Source organism: Tachysurus vachellii, chromosome 16, assembly GCF_030014155.1.
Source record: "Tachysurus vachellii isolate PV-2020 chromosome 16, HZAU_Pvac_v1, whole genome shotgun sequence".
Taxonomy (NCBI): domain Eukaryota; kingdom Metazoa; phylum Chordata; class Actinopteri; order Siluriformes; family Bagridae; genus Tachysurus; species Tachysurus vachellii.
This window is the reverse complement of record NC_083475.1, coordinates 15,897,139-15,915,527: the sequence shown is the minus strand read 5'-3', so window position 1 is coordinate 15,915,527 and position 18,389 is coordinate 15,897,139. Positions and strand designations below refer to the sequence as shown.

The following is an 18,389-nucleotide window of genomic DNA, read 5'->3' as shown; positions in this document are numbered from 1 at the left end:
ACATTATTAATTTAGTACATAACTAAACATTTACAGTAGGACTGTTGGTCTGTTACATTCATGCATGCTTATTCACCAAGGCTAATACATGGCATTCACACTCGTGTATAGATCTTGCACTACTTGTAACTGTATTTGAATCCTAAAACAAAACCAACTGTACAGTACTATCACTTACTGTCACATGAGTCCACAGACCTGAGTGATTAACACTTTTGTCAGTCTATTAATCCAGCAACAACAATGAGACATAATGACAGCACAGAGCAGAAAAGGAAATTTGTTTCAGATAATGTTTCCTAATTACAGCTTAGCTCTTCACCTCCGGCACTTCTTCTCGTATGCTACACATTTAATCTTCCTCTGTGTGTGTGTGTGTGTGTGTGTGTGTGTGTGTGTGTGTGTGTGTGTGCATGTGTGTGTGTGCATGTGTGTGTGTGTGTGTCTGGGTTTGTGTGTTCACATGCAGCAGGTTTTCTTCTTCACTGACTGATCCCCCAGACGCACTGTCTTCTCCCAAACTCTGTCCTCCTGCTCTTTCAGTACTCTGTTTCAACAAAAAAAGAGCAGTGAATAAACAAGATATACACATTAGTAAATAGACAATACAAAAACAGGATTCAGAAAACAAAGTCCAAAATCCACAACCATTTATTGGATACAATATATTATATTCCAACAAATATCAATGTACATATTTACATAATGAAATGAATATTTGAAAAGCTAGATTAAGCTCTTTGAAAAATAAAATAAAAAATGAATGTGCCTGTGGTGCCTATATATTTAGGAATAACAGTAAAGTCAAAATAAGCAAGATGTAGTGTAATCAGTATAACACATTAGAAAATAGTTCACAGTAAAATAATGTGAAATATTTGTAGAAAGGTCCACAGATTGATTGATCACATACAGGGTTGTAATTGTCTTCAGAATGATTTAGATCACAGCTCACGTTAATCTGTAACTATGCCGTTATCTTCAGCTCGGAAAAGGTGAAAGCTTGACGACCTCGAGTTCTATTTAAATTCAACAGTACGTGCTACAAGTATAAAGTGTATTATAAGTATATACTTCATGATCCCATTCAAAGACTTTTTTTAAATACTGTTTAGTTTACATTGCTTTCATTCCCTCAAGAAAAGCAAACATTCTTTGTCAACTGAGCAACACATTTTGACAGAATGAAAAAAATATCTTTCTCTCTCAAAACACCATTCACACCAAATAAGTGGATCGCCTCCAGTTTTAAGAATTACCGCTACCGAATGATATAAATACATCAGCTGTTTCGCACTTTCTCTCAAAACACAAAAAAACAAACCACAATAAATTATATTTTCCGCCCCCACGTCTTCCTGTTATAGACACCACATACTTTGCTGTGGTTTACCATCAGAACTACATACATCATTCTGACTACAGAAATTACAGAAAGTGATCAATTATTAGGGAATAAATTGCTAAAGGAATCCAACAGAAGAAGAGCTATATTTACCATCCCAAAGTTGATTATGTTTTGCCTTGGATTATATCCAGAAGAAACTTTTATTTAATGTACATATTGCTAATTTAGTTAAGAAGCTCAAATTAAAGATTGGCTTTTATTTTAGAAATAAATCTAGTTTTACATTTAATGCCAAAAAAAAAAAAAAAAAAAACTTGTGGAAGCTACCTTCCTGTCTGTGATTGATTATGGTGACATATTATATATCCACACAGCCTCCTCCATCTTATGGAGCCTTGATTCAGTGTATCATTCATCTCTATGTTTTATTACAAATGCAAAGTCCCTTAGTCACCATTGTATTCTTTATGATCTGGTGGGTTGGACATCACTGACCACTCGCAGAAAACAGCATTAGTATATTTTTATATATAAAGCCATGCTAGGTAAACTTCCAGCTTACCTCTGTACCCTCCTCTGTCTCAATTCTGCTAGTTATCAGCTACGCTCTTCCAAGTGGTTGCTTTTTAATGTACCCAGGGTTTGGACAGATTTGGGGAAAACTGCATTTTCATACTATGCACCATGGGCATGGAATAATTTGCAAAAAGATCTTAAATTAGAAATGTGTATATCAATAAATACATTTAAGACCATCATAAAAAATGTGGTAAAGGAGACATGTAGTTGTTTTTCTTGAAGAAGTCCTTGTATTGTATGATTGTATGCATGTATGTTTTTACTATGTTGTGTTTATGTATGGCTGCTACCTTGGCCAGGTCTCTCTTGTAAAAGAGATTTTTGATCTCAATGAGACTTCCTGGTAAAATAAAGGTAAATAAGATAGAAAATTCAACAGCGCTATGATACTTAATGTTACGTGGGAAAGTGTGTTACTGTTAATTTGGGCATGTGGTGGCCTAAGGGTTAAGGTGTTGGGCTACCAATCAGAAGGTTGTGAGTTCGATGCAACCCTCAATTGCTCAGTTGTATAAATATGAGATAATGTAAGTTGCTCTGGATAAGGGTGCCAAATGCTGTAAATGTAATATAAATGTACCTGGCTAGGTGTACCATGGCCTCTTGCACATTGTAGCCTGTATAAGCACTGCACTCGTAGAATAACAAACATGCTTCCTGTTAGACATGACAAAGAAATGATCATGTTAGACACAAATATTTCTGTAGTGGGCATGAATCTAGCAAAATGACTTTGAGTTTGTAATTTAAGTGTTATTGCCTTACTTTAGCAAGCTTTTCCCCTTCCCCAGTTGCCACCTGCCTCATACTCTCCCTGTCTGATTTGTTGCCCAGAAGCATGATGGGAACTGGGCCTCCGACTGCTTCCTGTATGCTCACCAGCCAGGGCCGCACAGATTTAAAGCTGTCACGCAGCGTGATGTCATAGGTCAGCACAACACCATCAGCCTTGCGGAAAAACTGCTTGGTGATGCTTTTAAATCTGCAGGAATACAAGACAAACTACACCTCTGTATTGTTGTTCATACACACAGAAGGGTTACAGATAACTCATTCAACCAATGTCATTATTCATTACCTTGATTCAATCTACTATCCTTTAAAGCATGTATTGTTCAGTATTAATAATGACCAGCTATTATAGATAAGTCTGGATGTACATTTAGATCCCTAATAAGCAAGGCAGTGAAAACAGTAGCAAGGAAATATTATTTTAGACTCATAAAAGGACTCTATAGAGTCCAGACTCAAAAAAATAAAAAACATCATATTCTTCTGATTACACCAAACAATGGAATTATAAATCATCGTTCCCCATGCACAAAGCGAGATCTTTGAATAAATGCTTTTCCAAGGAACTCTGACTGCACTGCAGGCCTCCTCACCCACCATGTGTGTCTGACCACACTAATGCTCTTGGGGCTGAATGAGCAAATCCCAAAAGCCATGCAATAACATCCATTGGAAAGCCTTCCCAGAAGAGTGGAGGTTTTTATAACAGCAAAGAGAAATTAATTTTGGAATGAGATGCTCACAACGTACATATGGCTCTGAAGGTCAGGTGTCCACAAACCTTTGACTATATAGTGTACCATTTCTTCTAATCAAATAGAGGCATTGGTTTAATCAAATTTATGGTAGCTAAAAACGGGTCATAATATTTATAGACACCTTTCGTTAAAGCAAACAATTCTAAGGTAACCAAAGAACTCACCTCTCTTGTCCTGCAGTGTCCCACAACTGCAGAGCCACATGACTGTCCCCCAGTTTCAGAGTCTGCACACTGAAGTCAATACCTTACATAGAAACAGAATTATTTACTCTTTGTGCATAAACACATAGCCACATTAAAGATATAAATATGTAATTGTACTTTATTAAAAAGTGCATAATCAAACCTTGGCCATGATTAGTCGTATTTGAAAGCTATTGTGCTTGGATTTTGTTTCGGTGGTTACTTGGTGGTTATTAGTACAGTATATACACAACAGCATGCTGAGTCCAGAGATACACATAAACACATCATTTGTGGGCCACATCTGTGTCTTCTCTTTCTCTCTCACACAGTTATGACAGAATTGTCAAGGCTTAATTGAAATTCAAATGTTAACTGAAACTGGGGTGCAGTGTGTTCCAGAAATAACTAATATTTATAAACTTGTGGAAATGGTGTCTGATAATCTTAAAATAAAAATTAAGACATTTTAATGCCTGTCAACAAATATTTCATTATGCATAAAAAATCCAATTGCAAATATATTTTTAAATGAGCATTCTCTAATCAGAATCTGAAAAAGTTCATACTGTAAAAGCTGCCATACACAGTCACAACCAGACATGTTTGTCTTTTAAACTCTCAACATGAGTTGCATAACAGGAAAAGGCAGAGGTGGTTAACCACTTAAAGCTTGTAGAACCTCTTTGGGCATAAAATCAGCAAAAATGTGAATTCGTCTAATGCCCAAGCAAGGCCATTAAAAAAAACATTCATCTCTGTCTATGTATATGTTAAATAATACAACTGACTGGTTTGCAAGTCACTGAGATAAAGTAGAGGTTAAATAATCTTGTGTTACTTCATAGCATTAAATCATAACACACTGAATTAAACTACTTATTATTAATTTTACCATTCTTGTTCATCATCACTTGGATCACGTTTCTACAGTGGCTGGGAGTGTGATTATGAATATAGACTGAAACTCACCCACAGTCGCTATGGTGTCTGTGCGAAAATGACCATCACAGAAACGTTGCAGTATAGCGGTTTTACCCACACTTGTGTCACCCGCAAGAATGATTTTAAAGAGGCGCTGTGGGGTGGACACAGAACTCTCCACTTGACCCTGTTGGATATATAAAGTGATCTTTAAAGTAGCTTAAGGGAGTGATACTGTATATGCATGCTGTTGGGTAGGGATTGAAACAAGCACTAACCCTAATGCCACTGACATCTCTAGGTAGTCAAATCTCCTCAGGGTAAGAGGTAGGTATACCGGGGGACACCGAGGTTTTGGAATGAAATTCCCCTAGCTGTCTACATAGCTGAGTCACTGGCTATCTTAAAACAACGGGTGAAGACCTACCTCTTCCTGATACAGCTCTTATGTTCCGTTTGTTTTATGTGCATATTAAAAAAAACCCTGAACAGAGTTTTAGGTTGATAAGTCAAGTAACCAAGTGAACCAGTGTTAATGTATTCATTGATAAAGACTTAAAGCACTTTTGTACTTCACTCTTGATAAGGGCGTCTACCAAATGCAGTTAATGTAAATGTAAATGGCATTGTTGGTAATGCAGAAAGCTGTCAAGCAAAGTGAAAAACAACCAATATACTGATGAAAGATGTATACATATTTAAAATGTATTTAAAAATCGGAATTTCTTTGATACTTATTTCTTATTTCTATTATATAACTTATTTTTAGTTCTATTCTTTAAGCATACAAACCATAATTAGACTTTAATCTTCAAGATAAACATACTCAGAACTTTTCAAAGTATAAACAACTGCCGGAAAACTAAGTGTAGGTGCTAAAATGCTTGTGTAGTTAATAAATAGACTTTTTTTTACATATTTTATGTATTTTACAAGATCCATCTTTTACCTTCTGCAAAGCTTCCTTGCCTACTGGCTGACCCCTGGTCAAAGAGGCCAGGGACATGTTTGATGGAAACATGGGGCTCATCTGCAGATCAATCTGTGCCCCATCGTCTTCCTCATTCATCTGGTGAAAGTGAGGACAGAATTCTCCTTTTAGCAGGTGTGGGAGGTGGTCCTCCTCGATGGAGATAAGCCTATGGTGCCGTGGAGAATCCATTGGGTCTGGGTTCGTAGACACTGAATTTCCACCAGCACACGCAGTATGCTTTGCCATTATAACCATCCCATCATCTCTGGAGGTAGAATGTGGGCTAGAGTTATGAGACGAGGTCTTCCTGTTAGGGTGCTGAGTCACTTTTGTACCAGCCACGCTTATGTAAAATGAGAGATAAAGTGTCTGTGAATGTGCTTTTTAACTGAAGGGGCTGTTCCAGGCAATGAAAAAGATGATAAAAATCTATTACATTTATTCAGGAAAACAAATAGTAATCACCAATATCTCTCACCTTTCTGCAGACTGCTTTCTGTCAGAATGAGCATTTGAGGTTGAGATTGGTCCATGTTCCAGGGTGGATTTCTTCTTGTTGCATTTCTACAAACAGAAACAACATGTGTTTGTGTGGGAACATTTAAAGCATGTACAGTACAAATAGATTAACAGTGAACACTTACCAAAGACTCTTGATCATCTCTTAAATGTATATTCATTTCTCTGAAAGAGATAACTTACTGTAAGAGAGATAAATAGATATTTAGTTCTTTTCATGTGTATGTGTACAAGACTTACCTGAGCAGGTCTAATTGAAGAACTAGGTTTTGTTTCTCTCTCTGCAGTCTCTCTATGATTTTGTATACCTCCCTATGTGAGAGACATTTGGTTTTGAGTGTGTGTAGTGCATCGGATCAATAAGAAGGTAAAGAAAATGTACATGTACCTGTATTTAGTGCTTGAAAAAGCTGTGTGTCTGCATGTGGCCTAAACTAAAATTCAATTCAATTCAAATTCACTTGTATGGCACTTTTAACAATGGACATTGTCCTTTACAGAACATAAGAAACACTCACTCACTCTCACTCATTTTCTACCGCTTATCCGACATAAGAAACACAATACAAAAAATTTAATACTAGACTTATATTTAAATGTGTTTGTATTTATCCCCAATGAACAAGCCTGAGGTGACTGAGGCGACTGTGGCAAAGAAAAACTCCCTTAGATGGAAGAGGAAGAAACCTTTAGAGAAACCTGACAGAAAAAAGAACCCCTCCTCATTTGGATGACAATAGAGGGTGTGATTATAAATATACAGTCCAACCATTGTGTACTGATGAGGAGTTTTTTTTTGTAAAAGAATTTTTTGTTTTGTTTTGTTTTGCTTTTACCCAAAAAATACATGAAAACAGAGGTAACCAACACTGGAAGGATGATGTGTGAGTTCTGACACTGAGACTCTTACTGTATCTTTACCTACTTCACCCAACTTCATAATGTATGTGGGACTTTTTTCTTGATATCCACCTATAATATTTTCTAACAAATTTAGTTGGCCCATAATGTACACAAACTAGCAGGCTAGTATAAACCATCTTAACCAGGAGCAGTCCATTAGTAAAAGTGTGTAAATGAATGCTAATGTAAATGCACTGTTATTATGGATATGCGAACTTGCTTACATGTCCTTTTCCTGCTGCTGTCTCAAGCCTTGCTCCTGCAGCTTGTCCAGTTGCTCTTGAGCCAATGAAAGCTCATGAATGGTGTTTTCCAGCTCGCATGAGAGCTCCTGATTGGCCATTTTCAGTTTTATGTTTTCCAACTGACTTTCCTTGTGCTCAGTGTGCAGCTCTTGACACTGTTGCTCCAACTGGAGAAAACATTTTAGATATAACATGTTATTTTCAATTTGCTTTGCTTTAACTCTCTCATTCCTTTTCTTTTTTTAATTACAAAACGTTCTTGTTCATCATAAATGCCCGCAGTCAGAGAGTAGGTTAGATGCTATTAAAATGCTATTCGTTTAAGATTCATCAGTTCTCACAGATGTGGTGAAGTGGTGTAGCTTAGATTACTTAGATTACAATAGATTGCAAAATATAAGTTACAGTACAACATCCGTTGTACATGTTATATCTAAATCTGCCTGAGTTGCTCTCACTCCTTTCTGTTTGAGGAAGAGCCACTCAAGTTCTTGCTCTTTGCTGCTTAACTGCTGCTGCAGATCCTGACTTCTGAGGTCCTGCAGAAAGTTAGGGTCACCAGTTAAAAAATATTACATAACATCTTTGGCCATGGCAATTGTACAGCACAATAATATAAGGCATTTGCAGGCATTCAGATTTCACGTGCAAAGAGAAATTTCACCTTGTGACTCAGTTGAGCTTTCTCATTTTTTATCTGTTGCTCCATTTCCTCATATAACTGCTGGATTTCACCATTGTGTGTTACAGCTTTCCTGTTAAAAAGGAAACATACATATTTGCCCATCTGTATTCACCTTAAATGTTAATAACAGTTGTTAAAAAACAAAGCTACATCTTTTATTTTTTTGAAACCCCTGTCTTACATTACATCCTTGAAACTAGTGATTAAGTTGCAAACAAACTACTTACAGAACCAAACACACTAAAACACTCATGTCAGCATGTCAATATACTGTAAGATCACAATCAGACCTACATGTAAATGAAAAAACACCCGCGGTTTTTACACTTCTGCGAAAGTCAATATGACTAGAACTATAAACCATAACACAACCTACCAGACTGTTGACTTCATACATAATAATTTTTTTATACAAAAAACAATAACAGCAACTTATGTACAGAGTTATAGAGAGAGCAATGTAGCACATAACAAGACAAGCTATCTACCATTCTTAGACGATTAAAGCTCGGCATTAATCTAGACAGCTCAGACTCCAATTTCACAGAAAAAATCATTCTCTAAAGCGGAGGTTTAGAAAAATCTTGCAGCAATATCCTTTCCAGTTTAATTTCCTTTTTGTGGATAGTAAGTGTCACAAGAGATGTGAAGCTGATCTGAAAGACTTTTTTTAACCAAGTATCATTTTTTGCAACTCCTGTGTTAGAACTCCTTTGACAATGTGGCTTTAACCCACTTGTTGGACAGCTTGTTCAATGGGGTTATGATTGTATCCTCACAGTGTTAGTGGTTTGAGTACACATTAATACTTTTCTCTAGTATCCTACTTTTTCAAGGCACTTTCCATCTCACTCTTCTCTTGTTGGACCGCTCTGATCTGGGATGTGACTCGTGCCAGAAAATCTTCAAAGCTGTACAGAAGATGAGGCTCATCTTTTCTTAACTGAATCCACAGGGTGCGCACTATATTGGGACTAGACAGATAAAGTGTGTGTGTGTGAGAGAGAGAGAGAGAGAGAGAGAGAGAGAGAGAGAGAGAGAGAGAGAGAGAGAGAGAGAGAGAATAGTCTAAAATCAGTAAAGTGCCTCATTCTTCTAGTAACAAAACTATAATAACACATCTAAAGACACTGACTCTTCAAAGATATTGCTAGCGCCTAGGCTTTCCATCAGCATACTGAAGTGGCTTTCTTCCTCGTAATCCTGTGGATCATTCTGATATAGAGCTTCTGAACAATCCTGGGAGAGAGCCGTGAGCTGATCCTCCACCTGGCTCATTCTACGTCCCTGCAGAAATTTACCTTGGATACACAACATTCATATAAATGATACATAGCCACAGTAAAAAAAAAAAGTAAAAATCCGTAATTTATACACAAAATGAATGCATTTTAGATCCACAGAAGACATTTAAAAGGAAAAAAAACATACATCGTTTTGTATGTTTATCAGTAGTTTTACTACAGTGTAGCACAATTTGAGTATCTTCCTTACTGTAGAATAATTTTATGGGGTTTTTTTTCACTCACTGAATCCAGAGGAGAACTCTTCTAGAGTAAGGTAGCCATTTCTGTCAAAGTCTAATGAGTCAAAGACATTCTCCAGTTCATCTACAGAGAGTGGTAATTCTGTGTTCAACCTCTGAAAGGCAGGACATGACAAAAACTTTACATGCTTCAAAAATATGCACCGTAAACATGTGTATAAATAGGCACAAGCAGCACAGAATTGTTAACTTCGCACAAAAAAAGAAGGATGAAAATAATTTAATCTGTTTGTTGGTAGATACTTAATTTAATGGTATTTAAGTGTAAATATAACAAAGCTTGTAGTTTCTACAGATTATTATTTTAAACAGAAAATTAATTAGCAAGTAAGTCAAGTATGGGAGGTCATACATATTTTCTCCCAAACACAAATCCAAAAAATTTCCAGCTCTTTACCCTCATATCAGTGGGTGTAATATAACCCTTGCCCTCACTGTCACAGATATGGAAGAATTCATCGATTTTCTCCAGCTGTGAAGCAGGTAGCAGTCCTGATCCCCTTCTTTCTAGACTCTTCATCATATCAGGCTCTGGGTGTCTCTCTTCATTATCTGAGCGTTTGTAGACCAGTTTCATAGCCTGCTGATTTAGGAATTCAGACATACTTCCCACTTCCTAATACGCATATCTTAACGTGTGATGTCATAGTAGAAAGTTGATATCATCCTCAGCAAAGAACATCCGATTTCTCATTTTGCTTCATTACTCTTTTCGGCTGTAGAGTAAAATGAAACAAGTATTGCTTTCAGTCCTGTAGGGTTTACGTCATCACGTTGTGAAATGTCTGTGTGTGTGTATGTGTGTGTGTGTGTGTGTGTGTGTGTGTGTGTGTGTGTGTGTGTGTGTGTGTGTGTGTGTTGTGGTTCCCCTTAAGCAGTTTCTAAGTAAATTCAGCCCTACGAACTCTGTAGTGAATTTCCATAGTACAACTGTAGATATGTGAAACATCAGTTTCAGGCTTCTTTAAACAAACCAGTCAGGTTGATATGGAAAAATGGACACCTATCTGTGTGTGAAAGCTCCACCTCATCATAGAGGGGGGCAACAGGAAGAGGTTTGTGTGGTCTGAAGGTCTTAAAAATTTCCTGTAATATCTGACTAAGGCTGATGTCTGAGAAAGGCAACAGTGTATTAAGTTAAAGTGTAGGTTAAAGGTTGGTATCATTTTTTTCACATAGAGTTAAAAGATGCAGCTATGTAAAGGTTTGTGTTGCTTTCATTTAAAAGCATCTCACTAAGGAAGGTGTGGTTTGTCAGGAGGTTAAGTGAAACATAACATTCTAAACGTTTTGTATTTCTAACAAAATTTCAATTTTGCACCCAAACTAATGATAAAACGAGAAAATCTATTTCTACAACAGTTTCACTTCAGAGTGTCACAAGTTAAACCTTGACACAAGTGAAGATAAATAATAAATAAATAAATAAATAAGCAAAACAACAACAAAAACCCATACTTATTGTCTACAGAATGAAAAAAAAAACCAGAACACAACTTAAAGAAAGTAGGTATTTTAATTTCTGCATAATTTTATTAGTTAGCATTTAGCTTCCAGTTTACTGTCACTACAGCCGTTACAATTGAGCATGAGCACGCAACAGTTGCGCTCGCGGTCGGTGCATCGCAGTTGCCATAGTGACGAAAACCCACTGCCTCAGGTTTTATTTCCCATGAGTCATGATAAAGTCCTAAATATAAAACTCATGCACTAACTAGTGTATCAGAAAAACCATGCTACTATCTCTAACCTTTTGCCTTGTCCACTATTCATTTTTGAACATAGCCGGTTCCCTTAATGGCCTGCAATTCTCACGCTAATCTTTGTAGCAATATCAGACTGATTAATACGGCCGTAAACTGAGAATTGTCTATAACGTAAATAACGCAATGTTTTGTAACAGGGATGTTTAAACTTTTGTTTTCTGAGACTCCTTAAGACTCATAGACCTCTCATAACAGATTTTTTTTAAATATTACTAATGTATTAATGCTATACTCTATTAATTTGTATTTAATGCTATACTGAGTCAAACAAGCTAATAAACACAGGGCTCTCAAGTTTTGAAGACAGGCAAGCGTGACAAAAATAATGGGGGAGTTGTTGTGTTTGGTAAGGATCACTGACTGCAGTTTAACCAAATACAAAGTATTTGTTTAATTTTCATTTATTGTGTGTGTGTGTGTGTGTGTGTGTGAGAGAGAGAGAGAGAGAGAGAGAGAGAGACAGAGACAGACAGACAGACTGACTGGTGTTGTTTATTGTAAGTGTTTGTTACCTTTTTGGACTCCTTTATCATTTGTAATGTTGCTCCCATTTAAAACAGTTTGGCTCAAGCCCAGCCATTTTTAGGGTCATGATTGAGGACAATGTCCCGTCCAGAGACAAGCTGTTTCGTGTTGAGGTTTTGTTCAAACCGACCATTGAAAATACCCTCGCTAATGAATGTTTTTTTTCCATTGGTTGTTGCGTTAAATCTTACCCAGATACAATAGAGCTATTTTCTGATTGGCTGTTGTGTAGCCTCTTTTTTTGATTGGCTGATAAGTGTCAGGCTCGACTAAGAACTCCACGAGAGACGCGCTTGATTCCTGCCCGGTTCCATAGACAGGGTTCCCACTCTTTTTCAGAGATCATTTTCCAGGACTTTTCCAGGACATTTCAAATTTAGCAAAAAAAGACAAGGATCACAGATTCACGGCCTAAAGTAATATTTTCTTCTCTCCAGAAGTCTTAAAAACAACGTACACTTTATGGCTATTACTTAACTATACTTGTAAAGACAATTTGTCATGTGAATGAAATTTCAACATTTATAAAATAGAAAGACAGCACATATTAATACCCTTTCCTTTCTCAGGCCAATGCCGTCATGCATGCTTTAGTTTGCTGTGCATTCCCCTTGCACATGATATTCAGATTAACAAGGTTAATATAACCTGCTTACCCGTCACCATTTGCTGAAAACATTCGAGCACTTAAACCATTCCTAGCACCTGAAACCGCCAGCGTCATCCGTCACAGCGAGATTAAACAGCATAACAAAAAACCCGTCAAAACTCAGCGTCCCTGAACAGAGCGCTTTCTGTTACTAATTGTTTCGACCAGTTGTAAACTGTTCTTTAAATGATCAAGAACATTTAAAAATAGAGATGCTCCGATCAGTATTTTTGGGGCCGATCACCGATCACCAAGATCATGATCTGCCGATTGCCGATCACTGCCGATCACTGCCGATCACAGAATGGCAGAGGAATGGGAATCTTTTATCTATAATCTAGCAGAGCACCATTTTTAGAAATGAAATTAACTCTAAATTAACTGTATTGAGAAAAAAACTGTATAAATAGGCTACAGTCAAGATCTTGAAGAACCACCAAGTGTTTATTTTAGAAAATGAGAACTTAAAGCTACTGTAGGCCATCTTTCCCAAATAAGGCAGAGTAACTTAAAATTATTCCAAACAAAGAGGGGTCAACACACACATCAGATCAGCTTAATAGGATGTCGCCTCTTAATACACTGATTACATTTTATAATTGCAAGCAAAATGTAAAACTTGTTACACCAAAACTGGCTACTGCCACAAAGGACAAAACTATGGCAAGTGTTTTTTCTGTTATTATTATGAACGTCTGATGTAGTTGAGGAACCAACTACATCAGATCCAAAAAATAAAATAATGAAAGCTACTGTAAGCCAATGCCATCCTTTCTAAATAACAAGGCAGAGAAACAAGGAGGCCAAGCAGGTATTTACCAACCAGATGAACTTGGGATGGTATGAGGTTACATAGGCCCAGGCTACTTGTAAAATGTAAATAAAATTTTTAATATATTAAAATTAAACAATTGGCCACAAAATGTTTCAGACCAAAACATGTTGGGCCTCGGCCTACTAACAGTACAAAATCCTTCAGGTCTCAATCATAAAAGGCATCACTCACACTCACATCACTACTAGTTTAAATGCATCACTCACAGTCGGCTGGTTGAGGGATGGGGATGTTGTTGGCTTCGGCTGGTTTAGTTTCTCATACTCTGCATATTCATTTGTATGGCGTGTTCTAAGATGCCTAATCATGTTATTGGTATTAAAATGCCGTTGCTTGCTTCCACCTCGAGGGATTTCATCACGACATACATTGCAAACGGCTAACTTTACGTCTTTATCGGACACTTTGAAAAATTTCCAGATGGGAGAACTCATGTTGCCACTGGTAAGTGCCGCTCTGCTGTTGTTTACCTGTGCGCCGTGCATGCACGTGTGAAAAAGTCGCGCGAGTAATTTACGTCACGTGAACGGCTTTTTTGATCAGCGCTTTTGGGGTTCACCGATCTAGCTATTTTTAGTCAATATCGGCCGATCATGATCGGTGGCCGATCAATCGGAGCATCACTATTTAAAAATAATCATTTTCCAGGACAACAAGATTTTTTCCAGGACAATTTATGTTTTCTTTCATTTTCCATGTGTTTTCCAGGACTGGAACATTGGTCATAAATTTTCCAGGTTTTCCAGGACGCGTGGGAACCCTGCATAGAGACAGCAGGGCCGACTGATACATTTTGGGTGCTGCGGCTTATTAAATATATGATAAATAGTCAAAAAGTTTTTCTGCGTGAGAAATACGATGTGTGGTGGGAGAGAGGGAGAAAAGACCGAAATGCGTGACTGTCACTCTCAATGCGTGACACTTTACAGCCCTGTAAACATAACTACAAACTTTCAAAATGCTTTCTTCTATTGCTGTATTGTTTTATACACATAGTTTGATTTTTTTTTTTCTTAAATTGTTAGTATTAGATAAGAAACCCTTTCTTTCTAACAGTAAATAATTTACCAGCTGTAGATTTACATGTTATTCCCAGCAACATCATATACAACACAGTCACATGTCTGCCTTACATTTTAGACTTCAATAGAACTGGGGGAAAAAATCTGTAATGCCAAAAATATGTTGAAGAACTGAATAAAATTCAATTCAATCATCATAAAATGATTAAGTATTGTACCTAAAGTAGGCCTAAGTGATGAAGTGTTAACCGAGTGTACGAGATCTAGCTTTATTTCCAATAAGATAAACAGGCCACAAATGGTCTCCGTTTACATTAGAGTTTGGTCTCATTAAATCTGAGATCATAAAATTATAATACACTAAGAATCATACAAATACACATTTTAACCCTGCTGCATTATAACCGGTTTATAAGCACACAGGACAGCAATATCTTCGCATATGCACATTACTCATAACCATCACACACACAGTGATGTAAAAGTACATATTACTCTGTTTTAGTCTCTGTGTAATGTGCATACATTTCCAGTTCTCTTTCACTATCTGCAAGATTTATAAATGACACTTTAGGCCTTCAAACAGCATGTTGCAGGCATTTTGGTTATTTTCGCTGAGCCTGGATTTTCTGAAGCAGCAGCTCCATCTGCAGATTCAGGTTCGGTTGACCCTTTTTAGTTTTCTTCTTCAGCAACTGATATGTAGCCATTTTCTTTTCCTTGTACTTCTTCAGAGCCTCTTCTCTCTGTGCTTTGTCTTTCAAGTATTCCTAAAACAGGACACAGACGTTTACGTACGTTTACAATGGTTGTAAAAAGTATACGCACCCCTGTTAAAATGGCAGGTATGCGTGATGTAAAAACAAAACTGAGATAAATCATATGAAATCTTTTTTAACCCTTGATAAAAATGAAACTAAAACAGTCAGAAATCTAGATGATAAAAAGAACAAAGTTAGTATAAACTGACATAAAAATGAGATAAAACGGAGCACCACAGTGAGATCCCCAAGAACAGGACGTCCCTCCAAAATTTATAAAGGGACAAGCGAAAAACTTAGAAGACACTGCAGACCTACAGCATCATGAAAAGAGCTGCAGGACGATCCGACAAGGACTCATTAATCTCTACAGGTGACAACAATCTCCCATATTTCTATATGTCTGGGTACGGTGGACAGACATGTGCCCTTTCTCAAAAAAATAAATAAATAAAACTAAGTCACCCTAGACCATGTGGTAAAAATGTGCTATTGTCTGATGAGACCAATTCCAAATTAATAATTTGTAGCTATTTTAAAAAGGTTTAATGCAAGAAAGAATCACATGACCAAATTAATGCCAAAGCCACAATGCAGCACGGCGGTGACATCACCACACCAGCCAGAACTGGGGCTTTTTTCAAAATGAAGGGAAACATGAATAATTACATTCAGGTGCAAAACCTTCAGGTGAATAAGCTGAATAGGAATTGCACAACTTCAAGCATACGTTCAAATTAGTGCTTTTGGGCAACAAATCAATCTTTGGGGTTACATGAAGCAGGCTGTACACAGGAGATGCCTGCAAAATTTGATGGATTTAGCAAGTTTTAGCAAGAAAGATTGGGAAAATATTACCAAGTCAAGACGTGTCACTCTCTTTTTGAGACTCTTACCCATAAAGTAGTGTAATTAAATCAAATAGTGCTTCAGCTTTTTGTTTTACTTACTTTGCAATTTATGGTTGTGCAAACGTAAGCAATTAAATTGTTAATTTTTTCATTTTCCTTATAAAATAAATGTATGATTTATTTGCACACACTGCAATTGCAGATAAAATATGGAAAATGATCTGACACGATTTAGTTTGCTTCCACAAAAAAAAAAAAATGAAATTATTTGCCATTTTAAATGGGGTGTGAAGACGTTATGTTCCAGTAAAATATAATTATTTTGAATGGTTTAACCGAACAAAAGGTACCATGCTTCCTCACCTCTCTTTTTCGTTCTCGCTCCTCTTTTTTCTTTTTATACTCCTCAATCATCTTCTGGTTGGAAGACATTTTCTTCCATTTCTTTTTCGTGAATTGGTCCTGAACAGAATTGCTGATGCAACAAGACAACACAGACACTGGCATTAAAGCACCTGTGCTGCTACAAGTAAATGACACTATACATTATACATAACGTAGGTTTATACATCAGGTTTAATGCAAGTGCAGGTGCATTTGAGCACCGATTACTCTTTCTTCTATAACTACGCATTCTCTATAACTATCCCTGAAATAATGTTATTGAACCTACATTTCTTAACATTTACTAAAGTACAGCTCAGATGCTTAAAAGGATAAAAAAAACAAAGCTTTTTAAGTGATTTTAAGTATCAACTCTTAACGTTTGCCCAACGTTTAGATAAACAGTGCACACAACTACCAGAACTACACAAGTGCATCTTCCTCACTTTCTGCTGACTGTTATGTCTAATCTTTGAACAAAAAAGTACAGATTTCAGGTGTAATAAATATAGCATACAAATATTATAAATCAACAATAAATGTAAATACTACAGCTAAATCACAAGCGTCTGGATTATTTGTGCACAGTGTATGTTGAACCTGCATAAATTGCAGGAAATTACAAACCTCTCAAACTGTGAGGTCTGTGGTCCTTTGTTAAGTGAGACAGCAGATTTCTCAGCACTTCCTGTCTCAGATGTCCTTGCGACAGAGCTAGAAAAAGCAGAATCATCATCTTCTTCTTCTCCTATATTACCAATTCTTCCTTTCCTCCTGCGATCCTTGTTCAGTAGCTCTTCTTCGTTCAGTTTCTGCTGTTCCGCCATGTACAGGTGCTTCAGATGCTCGGGGTATTCGTCTTCTAGATTCGGCTTGGAATCCTTCATTCTCCATTTCTCCTTCCTCAGAAGTTTCTTGTATTCTTGTTGTACTTTTTGCTTCCTCTGGAAGGCAAAGCCCTTACCTACACACACACAACTTTGTTAAAATCTGGCAATGTTCAGGACAAAATGAAGAAATACAATAAAAAAGACAGTAAAGGTGATTTAAAGTGATTTAAAACAATGATTATTCTTTATTAATAATAATTATAAATAAATTTAAATAATAGTGGTTGTAGTATAGTGTTGACGTGTGTCTCCTTTAGATTATATCTGGAAAGAAAAAGCATCAAGGCAAATATTTAGGCATCTTACCTATAGCCTTTTAGAATAAACAACATATTTCTGATTATCTAATTTCATGTGTTTATTGGCTTGTAAAATTATGATATTGCCTACAATAACTTTTGCTTTTAACTGTAATTGATAAATGGTTAGGTTCGCTTATATTCCCAACCACAACAAATTATATATATATATGTGTGTATGTGTGTGTGTGTATACACATGTGTGTATCTGTGTGTGTACATGTTTGTGTGCATCTGTGTGTATATTTATTTATATATATATATATATATATATATATATATATATATATATATATATATATATATATATATGTGTGTGTGTGTGTGTATATATGTGTATCTGTGTGTGTGTATATATATATGTGTGTATATATGTGTGTGTGTGTGTGTGTGTGTGTGTGTGTGTGTATCAATCCGAAACTGGCAAAAGATCTCCTACTAAACAGATGAGCAGTGATATGTACACAGAAGCTGCAGTCTTGCCTTCCTGTAAACTGCCCTGGAAAACTTTGTTCCCCGGATTCCAGGTTTTCTTCTTTTTGTTAACAGCTGAATGATGACTATCTGTATTTTTCCTCTTCGGATTTCTTCCTTTGAACTGAGGTTTGCCCTTAAAATGTGGATTTACAGGCGCCATTTCAAAACAGTACAAATCTCTGAATATCAACACAGAAACATAGATCTAGCCATGCTGCACAGTTAACGACATGTCGCATAGTTATGACGTATGCCGGCAGACATTAGTAATCCATCAGGAAGACAAATGTGGACAGAGACTTAAGAGTTTAAGACAATAATCTGACAATAAAGTGCAGATTTTTTGTGCATACATGCGATCAATTTCATTCTAAATCATTTTAATCGCCTAAGTACAGAAATAAGTAACTAATAGTGTTGCCCTGGGAGATCAACTGCAGCTAGTAATGTCTGTGAACGTGTAAACGTCACAT

At 36.6% G+C, this 18,389-nt stretch overlaps 2 protein-coding genes across 2 annotated transcripts; both read right to left on the bottom strand.

Annotated features, from left to right (window-relative positions):
- Positions 1-28: 28 nt before the first annotated feature.
- Positions 29-10,187, bottom strand: cracr2ab (calcium release activated channel regulator 2Ab). The gene is made up of 16 exons (XM_060890009.1): positions 9,855-10,187; positions 9,441-9,552; positions 9,047-9,212; positions 8,739-8,885; positions 7,891-7,981; positions 7,685-7,765; positions 7,206-7,393; positions 6,319-6,390; positions 6,204-6,243; positions 6,038-6,123; positions 5,536-5,902; positions 4,635-4,773; positions 3,642-3,723; positions 2,693-2,909; positions 2,508-2,584; positions 29-547 (listed from the first exon to the last, which is right to left on the bottom strand). Exons 1-16 carry the CDS (start codon positions 10,059-10,061, stop codon positions 460-462), a joined length of 2,160 nt encoding a protein of 719 aa, XP_060745992.1. The 5' UTR covers positions 10,062-10,187; the 3' UTR covers positions 29-459.
- A 4,322-nt stretch (positions 10,188-14,509) lies between these two features.
- On the bottom strand, positions 14,510-18,143 carry ccdc59 (coiled-coil domain containing 59). Its single transcript, XM_060890067.1, has 4 exons — positions 17,923-18,143; positions 16,878-17,214; positions 16,230-16,341; positions 14,510-15,024 (listed from the first exon to the last, which is right to left on the bottom strand). Exons 1-4 carry the CDS (start codon positions 18,074-18,076, stop codon positions 14,860-14,862), a joined length of 768 nt encoding a protein of 255 aa, XP_060746050.1. The 5' UTR covers positions 18,077-18,143; the 3' UTR covers positions 14,510-14,859.
- Between the last annotated feature and the right edge of the window lie 246 nt (positions 18,144-18,389).

What these genes read in the sequence shown, in the direction of transcription:
- ccdc59 (XM_060890067.1), bottom strand. Translation starts at nt 18,076, where the DNA reads ATGGCGCCTGTAAATCCACATTTTAAGGGCAAACCTCAGTTCAAAGGA. An exon ending in CAGACCTCACAGTTTGAGAG is followed by an intron (nt 16,342 to 16,877) that starts GTTTGTAATTTC and finishes TTGTTGCATCAG; the next exon opens with CAATTCTGTTCAGGACCAAT. An exon ending in AGCGAGAACGAAAAAGAGAG is followed by an intron (nt 15,025 to 16,229) that starts GTGAGGAAGCAT and finishes GTCCTGTTTTAG; the next exon opens with GAATACTTGAAAGACAAAGC.
- cracr2ab (XM_060890009.1), bottom strand. Translation starts at nt 10,061, where the DNA reads ATGTCTGAATTCCTAAATCAGCAGGCTATGAAACTGGTCTACAAACGC. An exon ending in AGAAAGCAGTCTGCAGAAAG is followed by an intron (nt 5,903 to 6,037) that starts GTGAGAGATATT and finishes ATTTTACATAAG; the next exon opens with CGTGGCTGGTACAAAAGTGA. An exon ending in GCCATGGTACACCTAGCCAG is followed by an intron (nt 548 to 2,507) that starts GTACATTTATAT and finishes TTGTTGAAACAG; the next exon opens with AGTACTGAAAGAGCAGGAGG.